The 22,382-nt window shown below is 46.4% G+C and overlaps 1 protein-coding gene across 1 annotated transcript in view; it reads right to left on the bottom strand.

Moving 5' to 3' along the window:
• The window catches only part of Hhat (hedgehog acyltransferase), a 252,931-nt gene that overhangs the window by 22,150 nt on the left and 208,399 nt on the right, over positions 1-22,382 (bottom strand). The window contains exon 11 of the mRNA NM_001398579.2: positions 19,712-19,856. Within this exon, the coding sequence (NP_001385508.1) occupies positions 19,712-19,856 (145 nt within the window). The remainder of the gene's footprint in view (positions 1-19,711; positions 19,857-22,382) is intronic.

The following is a 22,382-nucleotide window of genomic DNA, read 5'->3' on the forward strand; positions in this document are numbered from 1 at the left end:
TTCTGAGGGCTAGAGTCCATGATCATCATGGCAGGAATGAGGAGCACACCGGCAGGCAAAGTGCTGGAACAATAGCTGAGAGCTTACATCCTGACCCATGGCACCAGCAAATGGGAAATGGTGTGGGCTTTGGAAACTCCAAAGCCTGCCCCCACTGTCATCCTTCTCCGACAAGGCCACACCTTCTAATCCTTCCCAAATGGTTCTACCAACTGAGACCCAAGCATTCAAGTATATGAACCTATGGGGAGCATTCTCATCCAAACATCACACAAAGCTATTTTTTAATCATGAATTATGTTCTGAGAATACTTTGAGAAGGCAGACCTCTTGAAATGAGACCTGGCCTGCCAGAAGCCATCTAAAGAAAGGCTATGAAAAGCAAGTGAGTATTTTAGAGATAGCCCACCATTTTGGATGGCTGTGATGTGCTTGCTCTGAAATGCGGGGTCCTCAAAAGACTTCTTCCCAGGATTGCTTATTGTTGCTGATATGCCTTTCCTGTCACTATCATATGGTCTAATGATTCCTGGGCATCAGCTCACCCTATTGAACAAAATTTCTGCAGAATCAATATGAAGATGTACTTTCTGTGTAGACAAATTGATGATTTCATAATCCCTGATAATGATTTCAGAGCATCCCTAAATTGATACAAGTAATCACAAGATCCTTATAGAATAACAGTTACACATAGAGCTCTGTAAACATTCATGTGTCATGGGCTAAATGCACTAGGAAAAGAAAGCAGGCTTGGAACAAATTTATGATCAAGGAAAACATTCCTTCCAGGTAGGAACGAGGCCGGTATCTGGTAACAAAAGGTCATAAATTGGGAATGGACAATTTATTGTAGGTGCAAGGACAGAAAATAAATGATCGACTAGTTTATCTATACAAGACTTCAATTAAAAAGACACAAGGCATATGATTTGTCTCTTGGACAAAACCGTGTTGACCAATGACATAAAAAATTACTTTAAACTTTAGTGAACTTATGGAGCTAGTAACAGATAATGAATGTTTAGTCAGGTACTAGTCTTAATGGAAAGACATGTAAACAATTCTGCTGTAACTCCTTATTAGACTAGGATATGAACTATTGCTGTAAACTTATGAACTTATGGAATGTAAAAACTGTTGGAAAACCATGTGATTAATTATCCTGAGAAAGTACAAATACTAAGAAAAACAATAAAGAGGTGATTTAGCCCTTCTCTGCTTAATCCAATGTGTGTGTCTCTGTGTGCTTGAATTTTGAATTTTATGTCCTTTCTTCCTCTTTTCTCTTTTTCTCTCTCTTTCTTTTTCTTTTTTCTTCCTTCCTTTCCTTCCCTCCTTCCTTCCTTCTTCTCTTTCTTTTCCTTTCTCGTTTTTTCTTTTATTTTCCTTTCTCATTTCTTTTCTTTTCTTTTCTTTTCTCTTCTTTTCTTTTCTTTTCTCACTAGTTCAGAAAGAGTTAAATAACTCCCAGCCTCTTGCCTGGCTATCATGGGGTCCTTGAGCCAAAGAGAAAAGAAAAGAGCCAAGTAACTAAGCCTTTTTTTCCTTAATCCCCTGCTGCTATCACCATGAGTCTTTTGGCCACAGAATACCAAAGAGTTAAAGACAGAAGAATTGCCAAAGGCAAAGCAACTTTGGCTCAGATAGGCGCCAACTCCATACCACTTTGCTGGCTTCCTCAGTGGACTGGGTGCCAGGATGAGCCCCCCAGCACTGGCCTCCAGCTCTAGACACCTACGATTATCTGTACCCCCAAAGCATCAGTGAACTCTTCTACATACTGGGGTGGCAAGGCTCGGGTAGGACAGGATCTCTTCTAATTTTTGGATCTATATATAACTGTATACCTTCTGCAAGATACCATAAGAAAGCATCATCTGGGAAGAAGATGGGCCAGGAAACATGTGTATTTCTTACTAATTCTGAAAAGATACCTACTTTTTAACCTGAACTGCCTAAGGCTAATGTCCATGTGGCTTAAAGGTTTTCAGAGTAGCACATATGGGTGTATTGTTTCTCCCACCCTGAACGCCTCTGAATGGCTGTATATGGTCTCCAGATGCTTCGGCCATTAACTCTGTTGCATTTAGAGTCTGTCCATTAAGATAAATAAAAGTACCCCCTTTCCTCCAAAACTGCCTGTTGGGATGAACAGTGGTCCTAACAAGGTGTCCCATGAAAGCCACTGTCTGCAGGTAGATCATATATAACCTGTGATCTTCCACTAACTTCTGCATCACCAACTTCCACTGGAAGATATGGGTCACTCTCCACATGAGAGGAACACTCCAGAACATGTCAGAATACATCATCTAGCTATCTCTCCATGAATATAAATAATTTTACTTATAACTGATTGAAATTATCACTAATTAGTAGTTTTGTGTTTTATTCTTTCTAAATAAATCAAGGATAAACCAAATGCTGTAGAAATTTACATATATTTGATGTAGTTTCAAAAAATAAAACCCCTTTTTTTAAATAGAAGCTGGTAAGATAGTGTAAAGGCTCAAGAATAAGCTTGACAATTCTTAAGAGAGAAGACAGTCACCTTGGCTTGGCTATGACAGAATTATACAACCTCACTAAGGAAAGTATTGACCCAACACTGGAACTGCACATCTGTAGAGAGAGGATGGATTTTTCAATGAAGGTTCTGGGTAATTTGATGTCCAAGATAACCCCTCCTCCAAATTTTGATTTCAACCTCATAATATTCTACAAAATTAATCCCAAATGAACTTGAGGCCTAAGTAGAAAAGGCATCGAAGCAAAGCTTCTAAAACTGAAACAGAGAGAAATCTACAAAATTAATCCCAAATGAATTTTAGACCTAAGTACAAAAGGCATCGAAGTAAAGCTTCTAAAACTGAAGCACAGAGAGAGACCATGGGCATACTTCCTAAGCAGTGCACAGAGAGTACCAACAGTGACGGAAATAATTCATAAATGAGACTTGACAGAGTGAAAAATGCTGTCATCCGCAAACATCATTACAGCAGGGCAGGAGGAGGAAGCTACTGTGCTAGTTTGGATGAGAAAATGTCCCCTATAGTCTTGGACATTTGTCTTTGTTCCCCATTGGTGGCTAGGGATCATGAGGGAGGAATATGTCATGGTCCAGCAGCTGGCGGCTGACTTTGAGAGTAAACGGCCTCCTCTGCTTTCAGTTTGTGCTCTCTGCTTGATGCAGTGGGAGACATGAGCTCTCACCCTCCTGATCTGGACGCTATGCCTGCTGCCTGCCGCTGCCATGACAGACTCTTAACCCTCTGGGACCATAAGCTCAAATAAATGCTTTCTTCTGTGAGTCACCTTATTCATGGTGTCTTATCACAGCAATAGAAAAGTAACTATAATGGAGCTACAGAGTAGAAATAAGTAACACATAACACCACAAAAATTGTTACACAAAATCCATACAAAAAATTCCCAGGGGCTGAGGAGATGGCGCGGTCAAGGAAGTGCTTGTCTCACAAGTATGGAGGCCTCAGCTTAGATCCCCATGGCAGCAGACATCTGCCACCCTAGCCTTGAGGGGCCGGGGTACATAGCCAGGTAGGTTTCTGGAGATCAACGGAAGCTTGTTAAGCCAGTCAGTGAACTCCGGTTCTGTGAGGAACCCTACCTCAAAACCTAATATGAAGAGCAACTGAGGAGGACACCCAAAGTCACTTCTAGCCTCCATACCTGCACATGTTTGTAGTTATGCCAGCATGCACATACAAGCATCAGTCACATACATACTGCACACATGCACCATGCACACACAAATTTTCGAATGCATAGAGATCAAGAAGAAAAGGAAAACTGACACATTTTTAAAAGACAGTCGAAGACTTCTAAAAACTTTCCATAAAATAGAGGTCATGGGGTGGAGAGACAGCTCAGTGATTAAGATCACTTAACTATTCTTACAGAGGACCTGAGTTAGGTTCCCAGCCTCCACACAACCATGTGTAACTCCAGCTCTGAGGGAATATGATGTCTCTGGCCTCCTTGGGTATCAGCTCACACACACATAATTTAAAATAAAACAAATGTTCAAAAAGGTAAATAAAAATGAGAAGGTGGCCCTTCTCAGATCAGTTACAACAGTTTCCCCAAATGGAATCACTGCGATGCGCCATACTGTAGAGACTCCTAGGGCCGTCCTAAACCTGCTCCAGACATTAGAATAAGGCAACAGATGCTCTGGAGGCCAGGTAGGAGAAAAGCTGACACCACAGCAATTAATGGTGGCACTGAGGGGGATGACTCATGATGGAGGCTGCTTTAGAGCAGGCTAACCTCAAAATCATCAACGTTGTATAAATAGTTAGGAACACAGCTCCTAGGCATCCAACACGCAGAAGGCAGCGGCGAGGCAGACATACTCAACACTGAGTTCTCATGGTTTTCCACACACCACCCTAAGGAGCCAGCAGAGACAAGATGTGGTACAGGCACCCCTGCCTCCTCGGCAAGTCTGGGTCTGTCTCACGGTCTTCACTTCTGGACCTCCATCTGTTTCTGGATGGATTGATAAAGAGCGTGTCCCCCAGAGAGCCAGGCAAAGTCACCTTATGCTAAGTTATGGAGCACATGGACATTAAAGATGCCAGAGTTGCATGATAAAAGGCAGCAAATGGCATGGTTCCTGGTCTTGAGCATCAATTATTACTGCGAACATTATTTTTGATTGACAGGATGAGAAATGATGGAGAAAACCAGAATCGCATGAGACAGGAGGAAGGGTGCACGATACATTAATGGGCTGGTGTAAGGCAGAGTAGATGGGCTGATAGACAAGTGGACAATTAGACAAATGCATAGAGGCAAAGACAGAAGGGCCAAGTCTGGCTGTGGTGTAGCTATTTCCTTCCAACTGAAAATCCTCTCCCAGAAACAGGAGGGAGGCTTAGGAGATTCACAGAGCTTACAAGAATCAAAAAGGTTATAAGATCCATAACCAAGGTTACAGAGGCTGAAGGAGGACACTCTGTGGCACTGCTTACAAGTCAGCAGGGGGTTCCAATGTTGCAACTTTTGTGAGGTGTCACTGTGTTGGGGTGGGCTAGTCAGTGAGGTCTTTGACTCACCCAAGATCCTGTGGGAAACTCCAATAAACTTACTGGTTCCCTAAGCCAGTCTAGGTGAAACTGGCTGGTGTGTGTGCATGTGTATATACATGTGTGGGCATGTGTGTATACATGTGTATACATGTGTGTGCATGTGTGTATACATGTGTATACATGTGTGTGAATGTGTATATACATGTGAGTGCATATGTAACTGTGTATATGTGTGTATACATGTGTGTATACATGTGTATGTGTGTATACATGTGTGTGCATGTGTGTGAGTGTGTATACATGTGTGTGCATGCGTGTATATGTGTGTGTGTATAAATGTGTGTGCATGTGCATGCATGTATCTATTTTGTCCATAGCCAGTGTTCCATCTGGGCTGAATAGACATTCATTCACCTGACCCCAGGAAAAGTTCCACAACACGGACCAATTATTGTTTACTCTTTAGTAGTTTCTAGCAGTGTTCTGAGAAATCCTTCATATACCATACATTTCTGTACAGCTCTGTGTTTGGCTGTCCTATGTAATGATGCCATGGCCACACATGTGCCAGGTTTTGTATGGACCCACACTTTTATTTTTCTTGCACACAAAACCAAGAATAGATTGATGAGTTATGTAATTCTGTATTTGAACTTTCAGGTTCCTGACAAACCCGTGTTCTATTTTCATTGGCAGTGGATGCGTGCTCCATTTTCCCAGCATCCAAAGCAAAGCTGGTCACTTCCTTTTCTTTAGTCATCCTAGATGTTGTGAGGTGGAAACCCACTGATGGTCTGAGTGACTTCTCCTGATTATTCGAGATGCTGGGCCTTTCCCCTGTCTTTTCTCTGACAGATGACTGCTCAGAGTCTTTCTCTGTCTTCATTGGAGCTACAGCTTCTGGTCAGAAGGTCCTTATCTGATGCATGGGTTCAGAACCTTGTTCTGTGTCCCCACTTCCCTGATGATATTTTTAAAGCAAAAAAAAAGTTTTAAAAAATTTTATTGTGTTTTGAAGACAGACTCACTTAGCATGTCAGACTGACCTGGAACTCTCAGCAATCCTTCTGCATCAACACCCCATGTGTTTTTAGTTTTGATAATGTCAGTTGATCTGCTTTTCCCTTTGGCTGCTGTGTTCTGATGCCATAGCTAAGAAAACATAGTCGGCCACCATCTGTATTTTCCCTAAGAGTTCCATACTTCTAGCTCTTGCATTTAAGCTCTGCTCCATTTAACGTTGTATGCAGTGTCAGGAAGGGGGTCCGTGCTTCTGCACGACAGCAGTAACCAATGTTTGAAAAAGAGAGAGCGAGTCCTGGAGGCAGAATAATGTTAACATAACACCATCAATATTAACTGCAGCCCTTGCCTTTTTCAATGCTGTGGCAAAGACAACTCAAGGTAAACTGGGTTTGTTTGGGTGCAGCATCAAAGCTGAAGTCCATCATGGTAGTGTGAGTGAGGGTCTTCTAAGTGGCTGTAGAGTTAATGCTCGGAAACACCCACACAAACACACCCAGAACTGTCTCCCAAATGACCCCAAGTTCTGTCAGCTGCCAGCCAAGATGAGCCACCACAATGGGCTATAGTGGTGACTTCCCTATGACAGAATAAGACACAGGATTTACACAGTCGCCTGTGGGGTAGGTGTTTTCTTAATTTGCAGGTGGGAATCTGAGCGTTTCAGAGGTTGGGTGCCGTGTTCCAGGTCTCAGTGTTTCAGAGGTTGGGTGCCATGTGCCAGGTCTCATACTTCACGTGTCTGCCCCCTGAGTCCTGTGCCACCCACTTCCACCGAGACTATAATGAAGATTCCGGAACCCAGGGGACACCAGAGACAGAGCAACCTCCCAAAACAGGAACAGCGCTTGCTGACAATTCTTATTTACATCTGAAGTGTGCTGTCATTTCTCAGACAGTCCAAATGGCATGTTTGACTCAAGCAAACACTAGGGTCTCTACAGAAAGATTCCTGTCTCTAAGTAAGATGTCTGTTTCTGATAACGCTGTTTTGAACAATTCTCTAAGTAGAAGAAAAATAAAACTTGAAATTGCCAGAAAAATAAATTAATTTTTAAAGCTGGTAACCAAGATAACGAGATAAGGAACTAAAGTGGGACCCCAAGGAAGCAAGAGGGGTCCTTAGCCTGCCTTGCCATAAAGCTGTCTGTCTGCCCATCTGTCCAGACTAGATTCTGTCTGTGCTGCCAGCTTTGGGGTAGAGTCGCAGAGTCTGGAGCTCACAGGTGGGCTACAAAAGACCCAGAGGGCTGTGGTCACCACTCAAGGTAAACAGGAAGCAAACCAGGCTCCTGGCACTGAAGGAGACGGGGAGGGGACTGATCTCTCCTTGAAGAGATACGACCATATCTAGCCCTTTGTGTTCAGGAAATGCACACACAGACTGCTGAGGGGACAGCAACTTCACACAAGGCCTCAGAAACACCTCACGGGGTTTGCAGATCATGGCGGCACACAGCCAAAGATATCTAAGCATATAAGGAAAGGGGCACTGGGTAAGACTCAGTAGTGAGGAAGCAACTTCGCAGATACAGACACGTGCAGGCTTAAAATACTGAGAACAAAGCAGAAAAGAAGAAACTTCGATTATGACAAGTTTTTCAGAAGGAAAGGCAAACGAACCTGGAAAATGTCCACAAGGAAAAAGTAACTCTTAATACTCCCTCTTTAGAGAAATACACATTCGGGGGGTTGGGGATTTAGCTCAGTGGTAGAGCGCTTACCTAGGAAGCGCAAGGCCCTGGGTTCGGTCCCCAGCTCCGAAAAAAAGAACCAAAAAAAAAAAAAAAAAAAAAGAGAAATACACATTCATTAAGGCAGTAGACAGAGTGAGCGAAGCCGCCTGTGTCAACCAAGGACTCTGTCCTTGGACTTGCACGTCCCCTCAGTCTCCAGAGTCAAAGGTCAGAGCACAGAGTGGGGATCTACTGGCTATTGCTTTTCCAAAATCCAGGAAAGTCCTGTTGTAAGGCAGGCTCCCAAGAAATCTGGATTTTTTTTTTTTTTGTCCAGATCAGCTACCACAACCACTACACTATGCACACTGCGAAAACCCAGCTGATACCCTGCAGCTCCATCTTCCCAATCCTTGTTACCTGGCAACCACAGTGCAGGACCCATTCTCTCTCACACCAGCTCCTGCTGGTCCCCCTGCCTCTGGTACAAATACCCTTGCTATCCAGGTAGATGCTTGCTTCAAAAGTGAGAATCATGTTCCTCTTTCAAAGATCCCCATCCCTCCCAGAGCCCAGTGCACTAAGGGCACACTTCAAAGTCCTCAGCAAGGGACTTGATTACTGGGTGTTCTGGTCACTCTTGGGGCCCCTCAGCATATCTGTCAACTCAACTCTCTCATCTCACATCTTCCCCCATCTGACCCCAGAGGTTTGCAGCTCCTGAGTGAGCAATTAAGTCTTCCTGCTTTTGGGTCTGTGTCCTAATCCTTAAGCACACCTCTGATGCTACCTCCTCTGTGACAACCAAGGGCAACAGTAAAGCCAGGGTGGGTGGAGCTTCTGTTTATGTGACAATCGGCACTTGGCATCCAATCAGGACCACTCACCTTTTTGTCCCCAGAGTTCTTTGTCCCCAAACACTGCAGCACGTTCTGTCAGTTGGACCACAATCACTGGGCCCTCCAGTCGTATGAAATAGACATAGGGACTTTGAGGACACCTCTGCTCCCATCACTCTTCTCTATTAAGGATCTTAGCCTTGTGCCAGATTCCCCTGGCCACTGTCCCCTCCCTCCTGGCCCAGGTAGGCTGAGAGGCTTCCTGTGTTTCTTATTTCCTCACTGTGTGCTTTCACCTCGTTTAGGGAAGACACCACTGATGACAGCAATCTTGTCCCTGCAGTGCAGAAGGTGTGACCCAATACTCCCCACATTCTTGTTGGGCACAGTCATGAAGATGAGAGGAGCAATCGAGATGCTGGCTTTAAATATGAGAAAAGGACAACTTTATAGGGCAACAAGGACACAATGGGAATTTCAAAACAGGACCAGGAGCAATTCTGTTAAGTTTAAATTTGTCTGTTTTTCTTCTAGATGAATTTAAAAAACGAAAAACAAAAAACAAAAAACAAACAAACAAACAAAAAAAAACAGGCTGAGAGAAAAGCAGGGCTTCAAAGACAGATCTCTATGACCAGAAGATGTCCAGGGTCAGTTCTGCTACAGAGGAGCAGGAGAGAGAGAGAGAGAGAGAGAGAGAGAGAGAGAGAGAGAGAGAGAGAGAGAGAGAGAGAGAGAGAGAATATGAATGAATAACAAAATTAACATATGAAAGAAGCCAACAATGACGAAAGCTGAACAAGGGATCCATGTAAGGACAGAGTGCTCCAGAAAAGCCTAGATGTATAAGCAAGGAAGGAGACAGACATAAGGTGGGCGCCATGTAAATGGCCCGTAAAGGATCACAACTCTCCTAGCCTTGAAGCCCTTAGAACTTAAACTTCATCCTATCTCCCAGTCCCACCTTTCCTTTGGGAACTGCTCTCATAATGAACCACACAGGTACCCCAATCTCAGATCTCAGCTTGGAACAGTTTGGCTGCAGCGACATTATGACGACATTACGTGGTTGACAACATTTAGAATGCAAATTCCCCACTGTAGGTGCGTCCCACCTGAGACCTCCCCAAAACAAACTAGAGTGGCTCCTCTACCCAATATACACACCGGGGAGGAGAGAGACCAGGTTTATCAATGAAAAGTTGCATCTCCTGGTCTTTCACCCAGTGAGTTTCAGCCCCAAAGCAGCCCAGATGTAGCTCCCCAAGTGCCCTGGCTGATCCCTCATTCCTACCTCCCGCCCGCCCTTCAAAGGCACAGGTAACAGGCTGCCAGGCTTCTGCTATGGACAAGCCTCTCGTCCCCCAGGAGACTTCCCACAGCAAAGGACATGGCCCTGTGACATAAAAGATTGGATTTTAAGACAAAGGATTCACTTTCCCTTTAGTAGGTGAGGAGGTTGGTTTTTTTTTTTTTAATTTCTTTTCTTTTGTTATTCAGGGTCACATGAACATGCAACCAGAGGAAAAAAAATTTTTTGTAAGTTGTGAGTCGTGCTGCCTGGAGACATACTCAGTGTCTAAAATTAGCAGTGCCTGCTTCTCTGAGCTGGAGAGGGCAGCAGCTGGGCTGTTACCACGGTCAGAGGGCAAAGAAAGCCCAAGGCACAGAGGCTGCTACAGTGGGTAAGCTCCTGCCTGAGGCCAGAGGCTCTAAGGCTCCTGCTTGCTGGATGCTGGTCCAGTGCTCTGTCAGTCCTCCCCCTGCCAGCCTGGCACAGGGCAGCATGACTTCACCACCATTCTATCTGCTGTCTCCTACAAAACCAACACCCCGGTTTAGCGGGAGATGCCGGAAGACACTGGTGAATAAGAAGGCAGTGGCTGCCCTTCAGTCTTTGCTGTTGCTTGGAATTATCCAAAGCCTTTCCTGCACACCAGCCCACAAGAACTCCAACCCACTGGGAGCCCCGGAGAGGCCCTGGCTTTGCCTTGGGATCAGGATTGCCGGTGCCTCCTCGATGGCCATGGTGGGTGGCTCTGCCTGGCCTCCTCACATACTGCCATCCTTCTGTTTATGACTTTTTTTCTTTTAAGAGAAAGCCTTACTATATAGCCCAGGCTGCCCTCAGACCCCCTATGTAGCCCAGGTTGGCCTCAAACTCAGGGTTAACAATCCACAGGTGTTGGGGTGACTTTGGCCGCCATGCCAAGTTAGTGTGGCTTTGTCTTAGCTTGGTTTCTAGTTTGCTTGTTTATTACTAGGAAGGAAGTAAATTTGGCCTTGCACATGCTCAGCAGGTGCTGCCCGCTGAGGTACTTTCCCAAACAACTGCTTCTCTTACCCTAACACAGATCACCACCATGACAGACAGATCTCCCTAGGGGCGCTGTCATTTTGTCTTGGCTAGTAAATCTAAACCAAGACCAACCACACACACTCGAGAGGTGGCACTCGGCCTGCCGGCCTTCGCTTGGCACACAGGCTAATGAACTGAACAGCAGGAGCTCAAGTCATTCTGGGGTGGCACCACACAGCAGTGGCTGACCGACAAATGCTAGCTAGCCCTGAGCGCTGCCCAATCTAGATCAACACTTGTTTTCTCTCAGGCAAGAATAGACAATGAAGTGGGCACAAAGCACAGCTTGGTCTCTGCTGGCCATCTTCAAACTAGATGTGACCAGCTGGAGAGACTTGCTTACCATGGGGGATTAGCAGGGTTTCCCACACAGAATAAACAGTAAAATCATGCTGAAGACTTGGTTTCCACATTGTCAGCTTAGACAGATGCACACATGCATGCACACATGCACACAAATACACACGCACACACAAACACACACATACATGCACATACACACATGCACATGCACACACTGCTCATATATGCACACATATACACACACTTGTACACACATGCACATGCACACACATACTTGTACACACACACACTTGAACACACACACACTTGAACACACATACTTGTACACATATGTACACACACACTTGTACACACATGCACACAAACACACATACACATGCATGCAGTGCACACACATACACATATATGCACACACATGCACATGCACACACATGCACACGCACACACTGCTCACATATGCACACATATACACACACTTGTACACACATGCACACGCACATGCACACAAACACTTGAACACACACGCAAACAAACACACACAAACTTGTACACACATGCACACAAACACAAAACTTTTTCTAAAAAGTAATCCCACTCCCAGTTTGTCTCTATCTGCAGAGGAAAATCAAGCCCCTCCCTCACCTTATCTTATAGCAAGGTATTGACCTCTCTGAGGAACTGGAATGATACCTGGAGACACTGAATAGCAACCCTGCAATCGGATGACTGGGGACAAGAAGATGGGGTGGGGATAGTAAGTGGTCAGCAGTTGATGAAAGTGAAAGGGTTCCAAAGCTGTAAATATACACAATCGCTTCTCTCCTACCTGATCAGTCACATCTATGCAGTTCTGTTTAATGACACTTTACAACGTTCCCCTCTTTCGCAGAATCCCTGGTTAGCAGGAAAGAGTTTCATGCATGCGCACAGAACAGAGCATCTCTAGGCATCCTGGCTGAACGTCTTTCCTAGTGACTTCAGAAACTCCCCCAGAGCCAGAGAGCCTCCAGATACTCTGCTGCCTGGGTCTCTCTTCTCACCTCGTATGGCTGGTGACATGGGTGACAAAGTGGCAGGGAGCAAAGAAGTCACCACGTCTCAGACTTAAACCCAGATGTTGTGATGCTGAATTCTAGCTGTGTTGAGTGTCCTGCTGAGGAAGTGTCTGAGGCGGGTTGGCCTGTGCGTATGCTTATGGGAATTGTCTTGATTATTGAGGTGGGACCCACACAGGGGCTCCTGGACCATATCAGACAGGAGAGGGCCACAGGAGAGCAAGCAAGCAGGCATGCATTTGTTTTTCTCTGCTCTTGATGGTATGTGTGATGTGACTGTCTGCTTGAATTCCTACCTTAGTTTTCCTTCAGTGATGGACTGTAATCTGGAACGGTAGTCTGAAGTAAGTCATTTCCTCCCAGAAGCTGCTTTTGGTAAGCGTGTTTTACCACAGCAACAGAAGTGAAACCAGGGTAGATGCTAAGAGCCACCACAGCAGACCCATTGCTAGAGCAGTGGTTCTCAGCCTTCGGAATGCTACGACCCTTTAATACAGCTCCTTTAATGCAGCTCCTCATGTTGTGGTAACCCCCACCCCAACCATGAAATTATTTTTGTTGCTACTTCATGACTAATTTTGCTACTGTTATGAATTGTAATGCAAACATCTAATGAGTAGGATATCTGATTTGTGGCCTCTATGAAAAGGTAGTTCCACCCCAGAGGGGTTGCGACCCCCAGGTTGAGAACATTGTTCTAGCGTCTAGCTCTAAGGAGGTATAAGCTCCATTTGAACTGAGGTCCAGTGAAGTGAGAAAGCAGCCTGGGAGGTGCTGACATCTGCCCTCTGTCTTCACTCACGCACAAGACATCATGAGTGAAATTTCACTCCCAAGAACGAGAGGAGACGGGAGGGAGGGGGTTTTACATCACAGCAGAGCTCTTAGAACTCTGGTGCCACACTTCAGTTTGCCTTTAAAGAAAGTTCCTGTCTAGAAGCATTTGCATCAGGAGGTGAATAAACTGTCTGGACAAGCTAGCAACCGGGGACAAAATACACTTTCTCCTCCCTCCACCAGAAATAGCAAGCAGATTTGGGGAGTGCTGGGGTTCTGACATGCACAACAGAACACTCTCTTCCCTCACTGGAATCCAGAGGGAAAGGAACCAGGTTCCTCCGGACGAGGAGCCCCTCATGGAGTGAAGCGTTGAGTCAAGGTTTGCCAAACTACATGAGGTGATAAGGAAGAAGACAAACGTGTGTGTGTGTGTGTGTGTGTGTGTGTGTGTGTGTGTGTGTGTGTGTGTACATGGCGCACACATGCAGTTGTGCAAGAAGTCAGGAAGGAGGATGTTGGGGGGTCTGTATACAGGTATGTATGTATTTGGGTACATGTGTGTGTGTGCGTAGTGTGTGGAAAGTGAGACACACCTGCATGTGTGTGCCAAGGAGTGAGGCTAATGTTGGAGGGATCTGTGTGCAGGTTCACTCACATGTGTATTATGTGACTCTCACAGATCAGCTGCCTGAGTCACCTACGCTCATGCAAATAACCCCAGCAAACTCACTGGTTCACTAAGAGAGGTTGAACGGAATCCTTTCTTGGTCTGTGAGTACCTTATCTGGTATGAACAGATGTCTGTTATGTCTCCCCAGGAAAAGTCATAAAACACAGAGTTACATCTCATTGATATCTTTGCAGAGCAGAACGCAACAGCTGCCTGCCAAAGAAACCAATTCTTACGTCAGCCTGGAAGGTTGAAGCTTCTCCATCGCAAAACTTCTGCAAACAAATATTACATAAACAGCACTTTGTGCTTGTCTCTGTCAAGGGTAGCCCAGAGTAGCTCATCCTAGAGTAAGCAGGTAGCACAAGATCTCCAGCCACGTCCTCCTTAGATCTGCAAAACTTTAAGTAGTTTAAAGCATGTTTTTTTTCTTTTCTTTTCTTTTCTTTTTTTTTTGGAGCTGGGGACCGAACCCAGGACCTTAGCAAGCGCTCTACCACTGAGCTAAATCCCCAACCCCTTAAAGCATGTTTAAATGGTATATGTAGACACACGCACACACACACTGTGCATACCCATTATGCGCATGCACATTAATATTAGAGAGGAAGACGTGGAATCCTTACTCTCTGCAGAATTATCTCAGCAATGGAGGCAAGTCTTACTGATAAATGCTATGAGCATTACACATGCCAGAGCCCCATGCTTTTTACCAGGCATTCCATTCTGTATCAGAGCGGGGAAGGTGCACAGTAGAAAAAAATGGACCCAGTCTCCCAGCCTTCTCTCTCACTCGGAGTCCAGGCTGAAGGCTGCTGTGAAAGCACTACGGTAAACTTGGCAGCTTAGAACAAAGCTGGCTGCAACCGGGTTTATGGCATCAGAGACTCTGAGGTCAGTCTTTCAAGCTATCCCGTGAGATACAGGTAGGAACATCAGAGGGGTGGGAAACAGCGCCCAGAGAATTAGTATGTATCTATGTGTGCAGTCATAGTCAGTAGAAATTAGTAACCATGCATCTGGGTACACCCATCTCCGTTAGATCTGGTGACTACAGTTTCCATGTCCCTGCAGAATTGGCAAGTTTGTCTCTGTGTGCATTATTATCTGTTTGCTGTGCCAAACCTGTCCCTAACTATGAACTGCAGCATTCCCTCCTAGATGGAGGGTCGTAAGACTCAAGACTCAGGGGCCTACAAAAGACTCAGAAGTTCAGAAGGTTAAGAGTCATGAAGCCCATTCTCCAAGATGGTATGAGTGGCAGCCGTTGCACATGGGAGGAGACTCTTCTTTGGAGTTGCCTGCAGGCTGCTCAGAGAGCGCCAGGGATGCAGCTTTTGTGAGCCATCTCCATGCTGTGGTTGAGCTGTTCAGTGGTGCGGCTGTCTCTGAGTTTCCCATACCCTTTTAAGAAACCTCACACCATAAGTAACTGTGTTGAACTCACTGGTTCACTAAGCTTGCATGGAATTACTGCTTTAATGTGTCAAGTTCTAGGCGGTGGGGGAGGAGGGCAGACATTTGTTCATATCTTCCCAGGAAGAGTCACACGTAGCATGATTGTTACTATAGACTACCAACTTGACAGGACTGGAGTCAGCTAGGAGGCAAGCCTTCAAAAGCATGCTTGTGAGAAATTGTTTACAGTAAATTAGCCTCTGGCATGCCTGGGAAGAGCTATCTTACTTATGTGAATTGGAGGGGACCCTCCCTAAAGGAGGGTGGTTTCATCCCTGTGGGCTAGGGCCTGGACTTCATAAATGGGAGGTAGCAATCTGAAGACAGGCATTCATCTCTCTGATTGCAGAAGCAATGTGACCAGATATGTCAAGTCCCTGCCTCTATGACTTTGCAGCCATAATGGACTGTACAGTTGGTATTGTCTGGTGTTTTATCACAACAGAAAAGCAACTAAGACAATGGTGTTTGCAAACCCTTAATAATCTCTGTCCCTTCCCTGTGTTGCTTGACTCCTTGAGTTAGGATCCATAGGGATGACTAAGAGCTTCTTTGTCTCTACAGCAATACCTAAGCTATCACAGCACAGAGGAAGGGACGTCTGTCAAGTCCTGCTGCCCGGATTCTGAGCTTGAATATGAGCCATTCCCTGGAGACAGATCTCCTGACGTCTTCGTCACATCCCCTCTGTGGAAAGGTGAGCAACAGGAACTGATCTTACACCCAGAAGCAGAGGTTAGAGATGCCCAGGCTGCAGGATGAGTCAGGATGCCCTGAAACATCCACCAGCAGCTACACGTACAAGGTAACAGGCCCTTCCGGGGTCCTAGAGGACCCGATGACTTCAGAGGTCTGATTTTCCTTCTCAGTTTTAGAATGTTGATCTATTAACCCTCCCAGCAGGACCTGAGGATGCATACTACCAACTCATTAATTAGTTCTTATACCTAAACATGAATATTTATAACAGCTATTTCCTTACTACCAACTCATTAATTAGTTCTTCTACCAAAACATGAATATTTATAACAGCCAACTCTATCAGGTTATGAGACAGTCAGGCTTGCCAGGATGGGAGATTTTCCACCATCAGGCTCCCTTCCTTCCATGAGAGATCTAAAACCCAGGTCTGGGAGGGAAAGACCTCAACAAGAAAATGACTTATGGGGCAACTGACAAAATCCCAGCAGACATTGCTTGACTCAAGCTTCTCAGGAAACAGACTGGTCAAGATCCCAGCAGGTCTGTCTGTCTAGAAAGCCCCAATGAGAAATGATTGTAGAGTCTTATGCAAGGAATCAGAATCCCCGATCCTCCTGAGTACAAGGAGGGCAGAAGCACTGTGTCTTACTGCAGGCCACAGAAGGGCACAGAATGCTGGCCCCATATACTGGCAGGTCTGCGGGTGCCGGGCAAGCGGTGCTATGAGCCTCCTGCCATGCAGGAAGAGCAAGGGCGCTCTGTAGATCTTGCTCTGTTGCTTCAGCACCAACGTGCCCCAGGTCTGCCCCCACTTCTTACTGCAGGCAACTAGCTCCTGGCTCTGAGTCCACTCCCGCAGCCTTGACTGCAGTTGACTTTCATGTGTCAGTCACTGGTCTTCCCTCTTCCTCAAGCACAACTGAAGCTTTCCACAGCCTCTGGGGCATCTCTGGCTGGGTGACTGCATGACACAGACCACTGATACACGCCAACACCTGCCTGTTTCCCACAGCTCCATCCTGGCACCTGAGAGGGGGTAACATAACTGGTTCTGGCCAATGGGGACATGAGCAGAAATGCCACGTATCATGTCCTTCGGTATCAGGCCCACTGGCCTCCTTGTTCTCTTCTCTTCCCTGATGCCAAGACAAGGATGTGGAAGTGATCAAACATTCTAAGTCTTAAGTGATATAGCTTAGAAAAATGACTGGGTGTGTAGGAGGTGGGGGTCACAGGTGTATATGTGCATATGTAAATTTTTATATGTGTTCAGAGGCCAGGGGATAGTATCAAGGGTCTCTCTCTCTCTCTCTCTCTCTCTCTCTCTCTCTCTCTCTCTCTCTCTCTCTCTGTTTCATCCCTTTGAAATGGGATATCTCACTGAACCTGAAGCCAAGCTAGGCTGGTAGCAAGGAAGCCCCAGAAATCCTCTTATCCCCGCCCTCCCAACCCAATGCTATACCATTGCTGCCTGTCCACAGCTCAGCCCTGGAGTCTCAGGCACATGCATGGTAATACAAGGTTTCTACATGGCTGCTGAGGACCTGAACCTGCTGAGTCATCTCCTCAACCCTGAGTAATGAGTACGTACAGTGAAGATCCGCCAAGAGTGGAGTTCCTGCTGTGGCGGCCATCTTGAGTTTCCCTGGCACAATGGCCTTCTTGGTGCTCAGCTTAGACACCACTCCTGGGTGATGGCCACCTGCTGTGGAAAGCCAACCACTCTGCCTACTGGCCTCCAGCAGCTCACTCAGACATCTGCACAGTTACCCTAGTCCAGTGTCACATGGAAATCATTTGTGTTTGGCTTCCATATTTATAATCTGTGTTTCTTTTATCTCCCCCATCTTTCCTTGGATACGGGGTCTCACTGGTAGCTGAGGCTAGCCTCAGACCCTGAACATTCACCCTTAGCACCCTGAGTGCTTAGATCTTGGGCGAGGCCCCACACACACGCAGCACAGACTTCCCATTCCATCCTTACGTTCATGGTGATTGGCAAAACTCTGATGTATTTGATTTACTGAAGTGGAAATCAGAGTCTTTTCATTAGATGACAAGGAGGCCAAGGTCAGCTCCCCCTAACCCAGGTCTCCCTATGCCTGTCATGTTCTGAGGCAGCAGGCAAGAAGAGTAGGACCCGGTCACCCTATCACCCCATCCTTTGCACCTGCCACCTCTCGTCTTTATTGGAGAGAAGTTCCTATCTGCAAAGCATGTGATCTCTTTATGAACCATCAGCTGAACATCACAGGAAGTACATCAAACAGGGGCTTTTACAGTGACAAGATCAAAATCAAATGGGATCTAGTGGGCCCACTGAGCCACACAGTCTACATTCATGGCTGATATCCAGGCATCTGGCAGCTGTGCTGGGTAAATATTTCTGGTGTGAAAAGAGAGAGCCACCACAGAAATACCTGTGGCTCCTTGGGTACCCAACACAGAGATAACAGATGAACCATGTCTAGTTTCACCACCACTGCTTAGCCAGGACTCCCCAACCCCAAGCATAGGAAAAGGAAGTGGGACAGGGGATCTTTCCTTTGAAAGTACAGTGAGTACAGCGCTATGCTCAGGGAATATTCTACTCTCAGCTTTCAGAAGTCCCAGAGTGTCTTAATGCCAGCCCAGGAGGAGTGCTGACCAAAGATAATGACAATCTGTAAAGTTTTCACAACTGACACACACTAACATTCTACCTGACACAGATGTAGCTTTGCTGGAGGTGGGGGTGTGCATGAAACAGAAGATTAGCCCACAGTTGGGGCCAATGAGATGGCTTAGTGGATAAAGGTACTTGCCAGCAAGCCTGGTAACCCGAGTTATCCTTGGAACCCCTGTGAAGGTAAAAGGAAAGAAACAACTCCACAGAGTTGTCCTCTGACCTCTCGTGCACATATGCCATCGCACACATGTGTCTACAAACACACGGACACACATGTCTACTTTTTAAAATAAATGATTGGGTAATGATGTTCAGAGACAAGTGTCCAGGTCTGTTAGCATTTTGTCTAAGCTCTGCCCCATGGTTGCCTGTCAACGGCCAGGTGTGCCGGACTCACTATAAAAGGCACTGCTCGCCCCCTCTGCTCTCTCTTGCTCTTGCCTTCTCACTCCTGCCCTGCCCTTCCATTCCTTCCTCCTTATTCCCCTCCCTCTCTCTCCACATGCTCATGCCTGGCCTTTACTCCTCTAATCTTTCTCTGCCATTCTCTGTCTCTATCACCCTCTCAACTCCCGTCCCCGTGCCCTAAATAAACTCTATTCTATACCATACTATCTTGTGGCTGGTCCCTCAGGGGGAAGGGATGCCTCAGCATGACCCTGCCACACATGCACCAAAATATATACATTCGCTCTTTATTTATTTTTTATAAATACAACACAGGACCCAGGACCACAGCTCCAGGACCGCACAAGAAGACTTGCCAGCAAGACTCCAGAGCATAAATGCAACAAGGTTGGCCTGCTCGCCTGCTGAAGATTGGGATCTAGAGATACCGGGGGAGCACAGGAAGAAGTCACAGCATTGGAGATGTGGTGAGGATGAGCATGGAAACTCTATGGAGCTGGGGTCCCACATCTGGACATCAAGCAGCACAGGCAGCCAACATGAGCTCCCTACACACAGGTAGCGCTGCAGTCACAGGGGACCAGAAGCCGCTCCCAGCTGACACTTGCTGGTCACATGTCATACATGTGACTCTCCCGAGACTCTCAAGTCAATAATAGCATCTGCATATAAGGAGAGCATACGGCGGCACGCAGGGCTGCGAGGCCACTCACCTTGCAGGAAGATCCTGTTCCAGTAGGTTTTTCCAACTTGAATTCCCTCGAGGAACACCAGGTTGAAGAGGATCAGCATGGAGGTAGAGCAGGAGGCCAGCAGAGCGTGTAGTCGACGGCGAGCTTGTGGGGAGAGGTGCCGGGCCTGTGAGGGGAACAAGAGGCATCTCACCGCGGGAGCAGAACTATGGCTAAGGTTTACTTCTGTTATGGTTTGTGTATGCTTGGCCCAGGAAGTGGCACTATTAGGAGGTGTGGCCTTGGTGAAGGAAGTGTGTCACTGTGGGGTTGGGCTTTAAGACCTCCTCCTAGCTGCCTCAAAACAGACTTCTATTTGCCTTCAGAACAAGATGTAGAACTCTCAGCTCCTCTAGCGCCATGTCTGCCTGGATGCTGCCATGTTCCTGCCTTGATGATTATCGACTGAACCTCTGGACCTGTAAGCCAGCCCCAATTAGATGTTGTCCTTATAAGAGTTGCCTTGGTCATGGTGTCTGTTCACAGCAGTAAAACCCTAACTGAGACAACTTCTGTCTGGGTGTTCCTATTGCTGTGATAAACTCCATGACTAAAAGCAAACCAAGGGGGAAAAGGGTTCATTTCACCTTACAGCTTACATGTCCATCATCGAGGCAAGAACTCACAGCAGGAACTTATGGAAAGGAACTGATACAGAGGCCAGAGAAGAGTACTGCTGACTGGCTTGCTCCTCATGGCTTGCTAATCATGTTTTGTTACAGAACCGAGGACCACCACCCCAGGAGTGGCATCCCCCACAGTGAGTTAGGCCCTCTCACATCGATGTTTGATTTGGACAATTAGGTCAATCTTGTGGAGTGTTTTTCTCAATTGAGGTTCTCTCTTCCAAATGACTCTACCTTCTGTCAAGTTGACCTACAGCCAGCAGGACATCCTCCTGTCACTCTTCTTCCCCCTGTGCCTGCAGCTACTAGGTCATTGCTGAGACAGTCTTCAAAACCTCTAGCCTATGACATATTTGTTCTACCAAAAGAAGTGATGCACACCAACGATGTTACTTCCTCCACACTGGGCCTCCCTCTGGTCTTGTAAGTTCTAAAGCTGGTTGGGATGGAGCAGCCTTCTTACCCACTCTGCCTGTAAATCCATAGACAAAATCACGTTTAAATTGTTCCCTATGGCACAGCGCCACATCAAGACCAAAGTCACCAGGATCAAGATCTCAGTGACTGTGGTGGTTTGAATATGCTTGGCCCAGAAGTGGCACTATGAGAAGAAGTGGTGTTGCCTTGTTTAAGAAACTATGCCATCGTAGGGGTGGGCTTTGAGAGAACTACCTCCTAGCTGCCTGGAAGCCAGTCTACTCTTGTTTGCCTTCAGAACAAAATGTAGAACTCTCAGCTCCTTCAGCACCACGTCTGCCTGGATGCTGCCATGCTTCCTACCTTGATGATAATGGACTGAACTTCTGAACCTGTAAGCCAGCCCTGGTTAAATGATGCTACTTATAAGATTTGCCTTGATCATGGTGTCTGTTCACAGCAGTAAAAGCCTAAGACAGTGACCTTCTAGATTGGCGGCCTTGACCCTAGGAAGTCAGCCAGCCCCTTGCAACAACCTGACTTGCTATGAGGTAAGGTGTATGAGAGAAACGCTGTGATTGTCAATTTGATGGAATTTAGAATTCACCACAGAAACAAACCTCTACATGAGTCTGTGACTAGTCATGTTTCTAGACTGGGTTAATTGAGTGAAAGCAAGTCCTAGACTGCATGAGAAAGAGAGAGAGAGAGAGAGAGAGAGAGAGAGAGAGAGAGAGACAGAGACAGAGAGAGACAGAGAGAGACAGAGAGAGACAGAGACAGAGAGAGACACAGAGAGAGAGACAGAGAAAGATAGAGAAAGATAGAGATAAAGAAAGAGATAGAAAGAGATACATAGAGACAGATAGAGACAGAGAGACAAAGAGAGACACAGAGAGAAACAGACAGAGACAGAGAGAGAGGCAGAGACACACAGAGAGACAGAGAAAGATAAAGAGATAGAAAGAGATACATAGAGGCAGAGAGACAGAGAGACAGAGAGATACAGAGATACACACATAGAAGGACAAAGACACACAAAGAGATAAAGTGAGACAGAGAATGCTGTGCGCCAGTATTCATCTCCCCTGCCTCCTGCCTGTGAGCGCGATGTGGCCAGCTGCCTCATGTTCCTGCCTCCATGACTTTCACAGCATGATGGACAGAACTGGCAAACTGTATGGCAAAATAAGCCCTTCCTTCTGGAAGCTGCCTTTGTTGGGCATTTTGACATTTTAACAAGGAACTGATACAGTTTCTCAACAGCACACAGCAGCAGTAGTAGCAGCAGCAGCTGAGAAGGCGACTGACTGCAGTACTAAAGGACTATGGATAGAGGGACCTTCCTAGTGAGCACAGCTCTGTTATCCTTCCTGGGTCCGCACTTCATGCCCCTTTGGTAGTTCCTCACAGATTTTACAAAGCAAACCAAGCCTTTATGCCTCGTCCTTTACACTGCAGCTGCCCTTCCCAGTAAGGCCACCCCACCATGGCAGGAGGCGTGAGAACCCCATAAAGACATCTGTGTGTTCAGAGTAGAGCCAGGGGCAGCACCACATTCTGACAAATGTTTCAGCTGAGCCTACAGGTACAGGAACGGGGAGCGAGAG

This window comes from Rattus norvegicus, chromosome 13 (genome assembly GCF_021556685.1).
Source record: "Rattus norvegicus strain SHRSP/BbbUtx chromosome 13, alternate assembly SHRSP_T2T, whole genome shotgun sequence".
Lineage (NCBI taxonomy): Eukaryota > Metazoa > Chordata > Mammalia > Rodentia > Muridae > Rattus > Rattus norvegicus.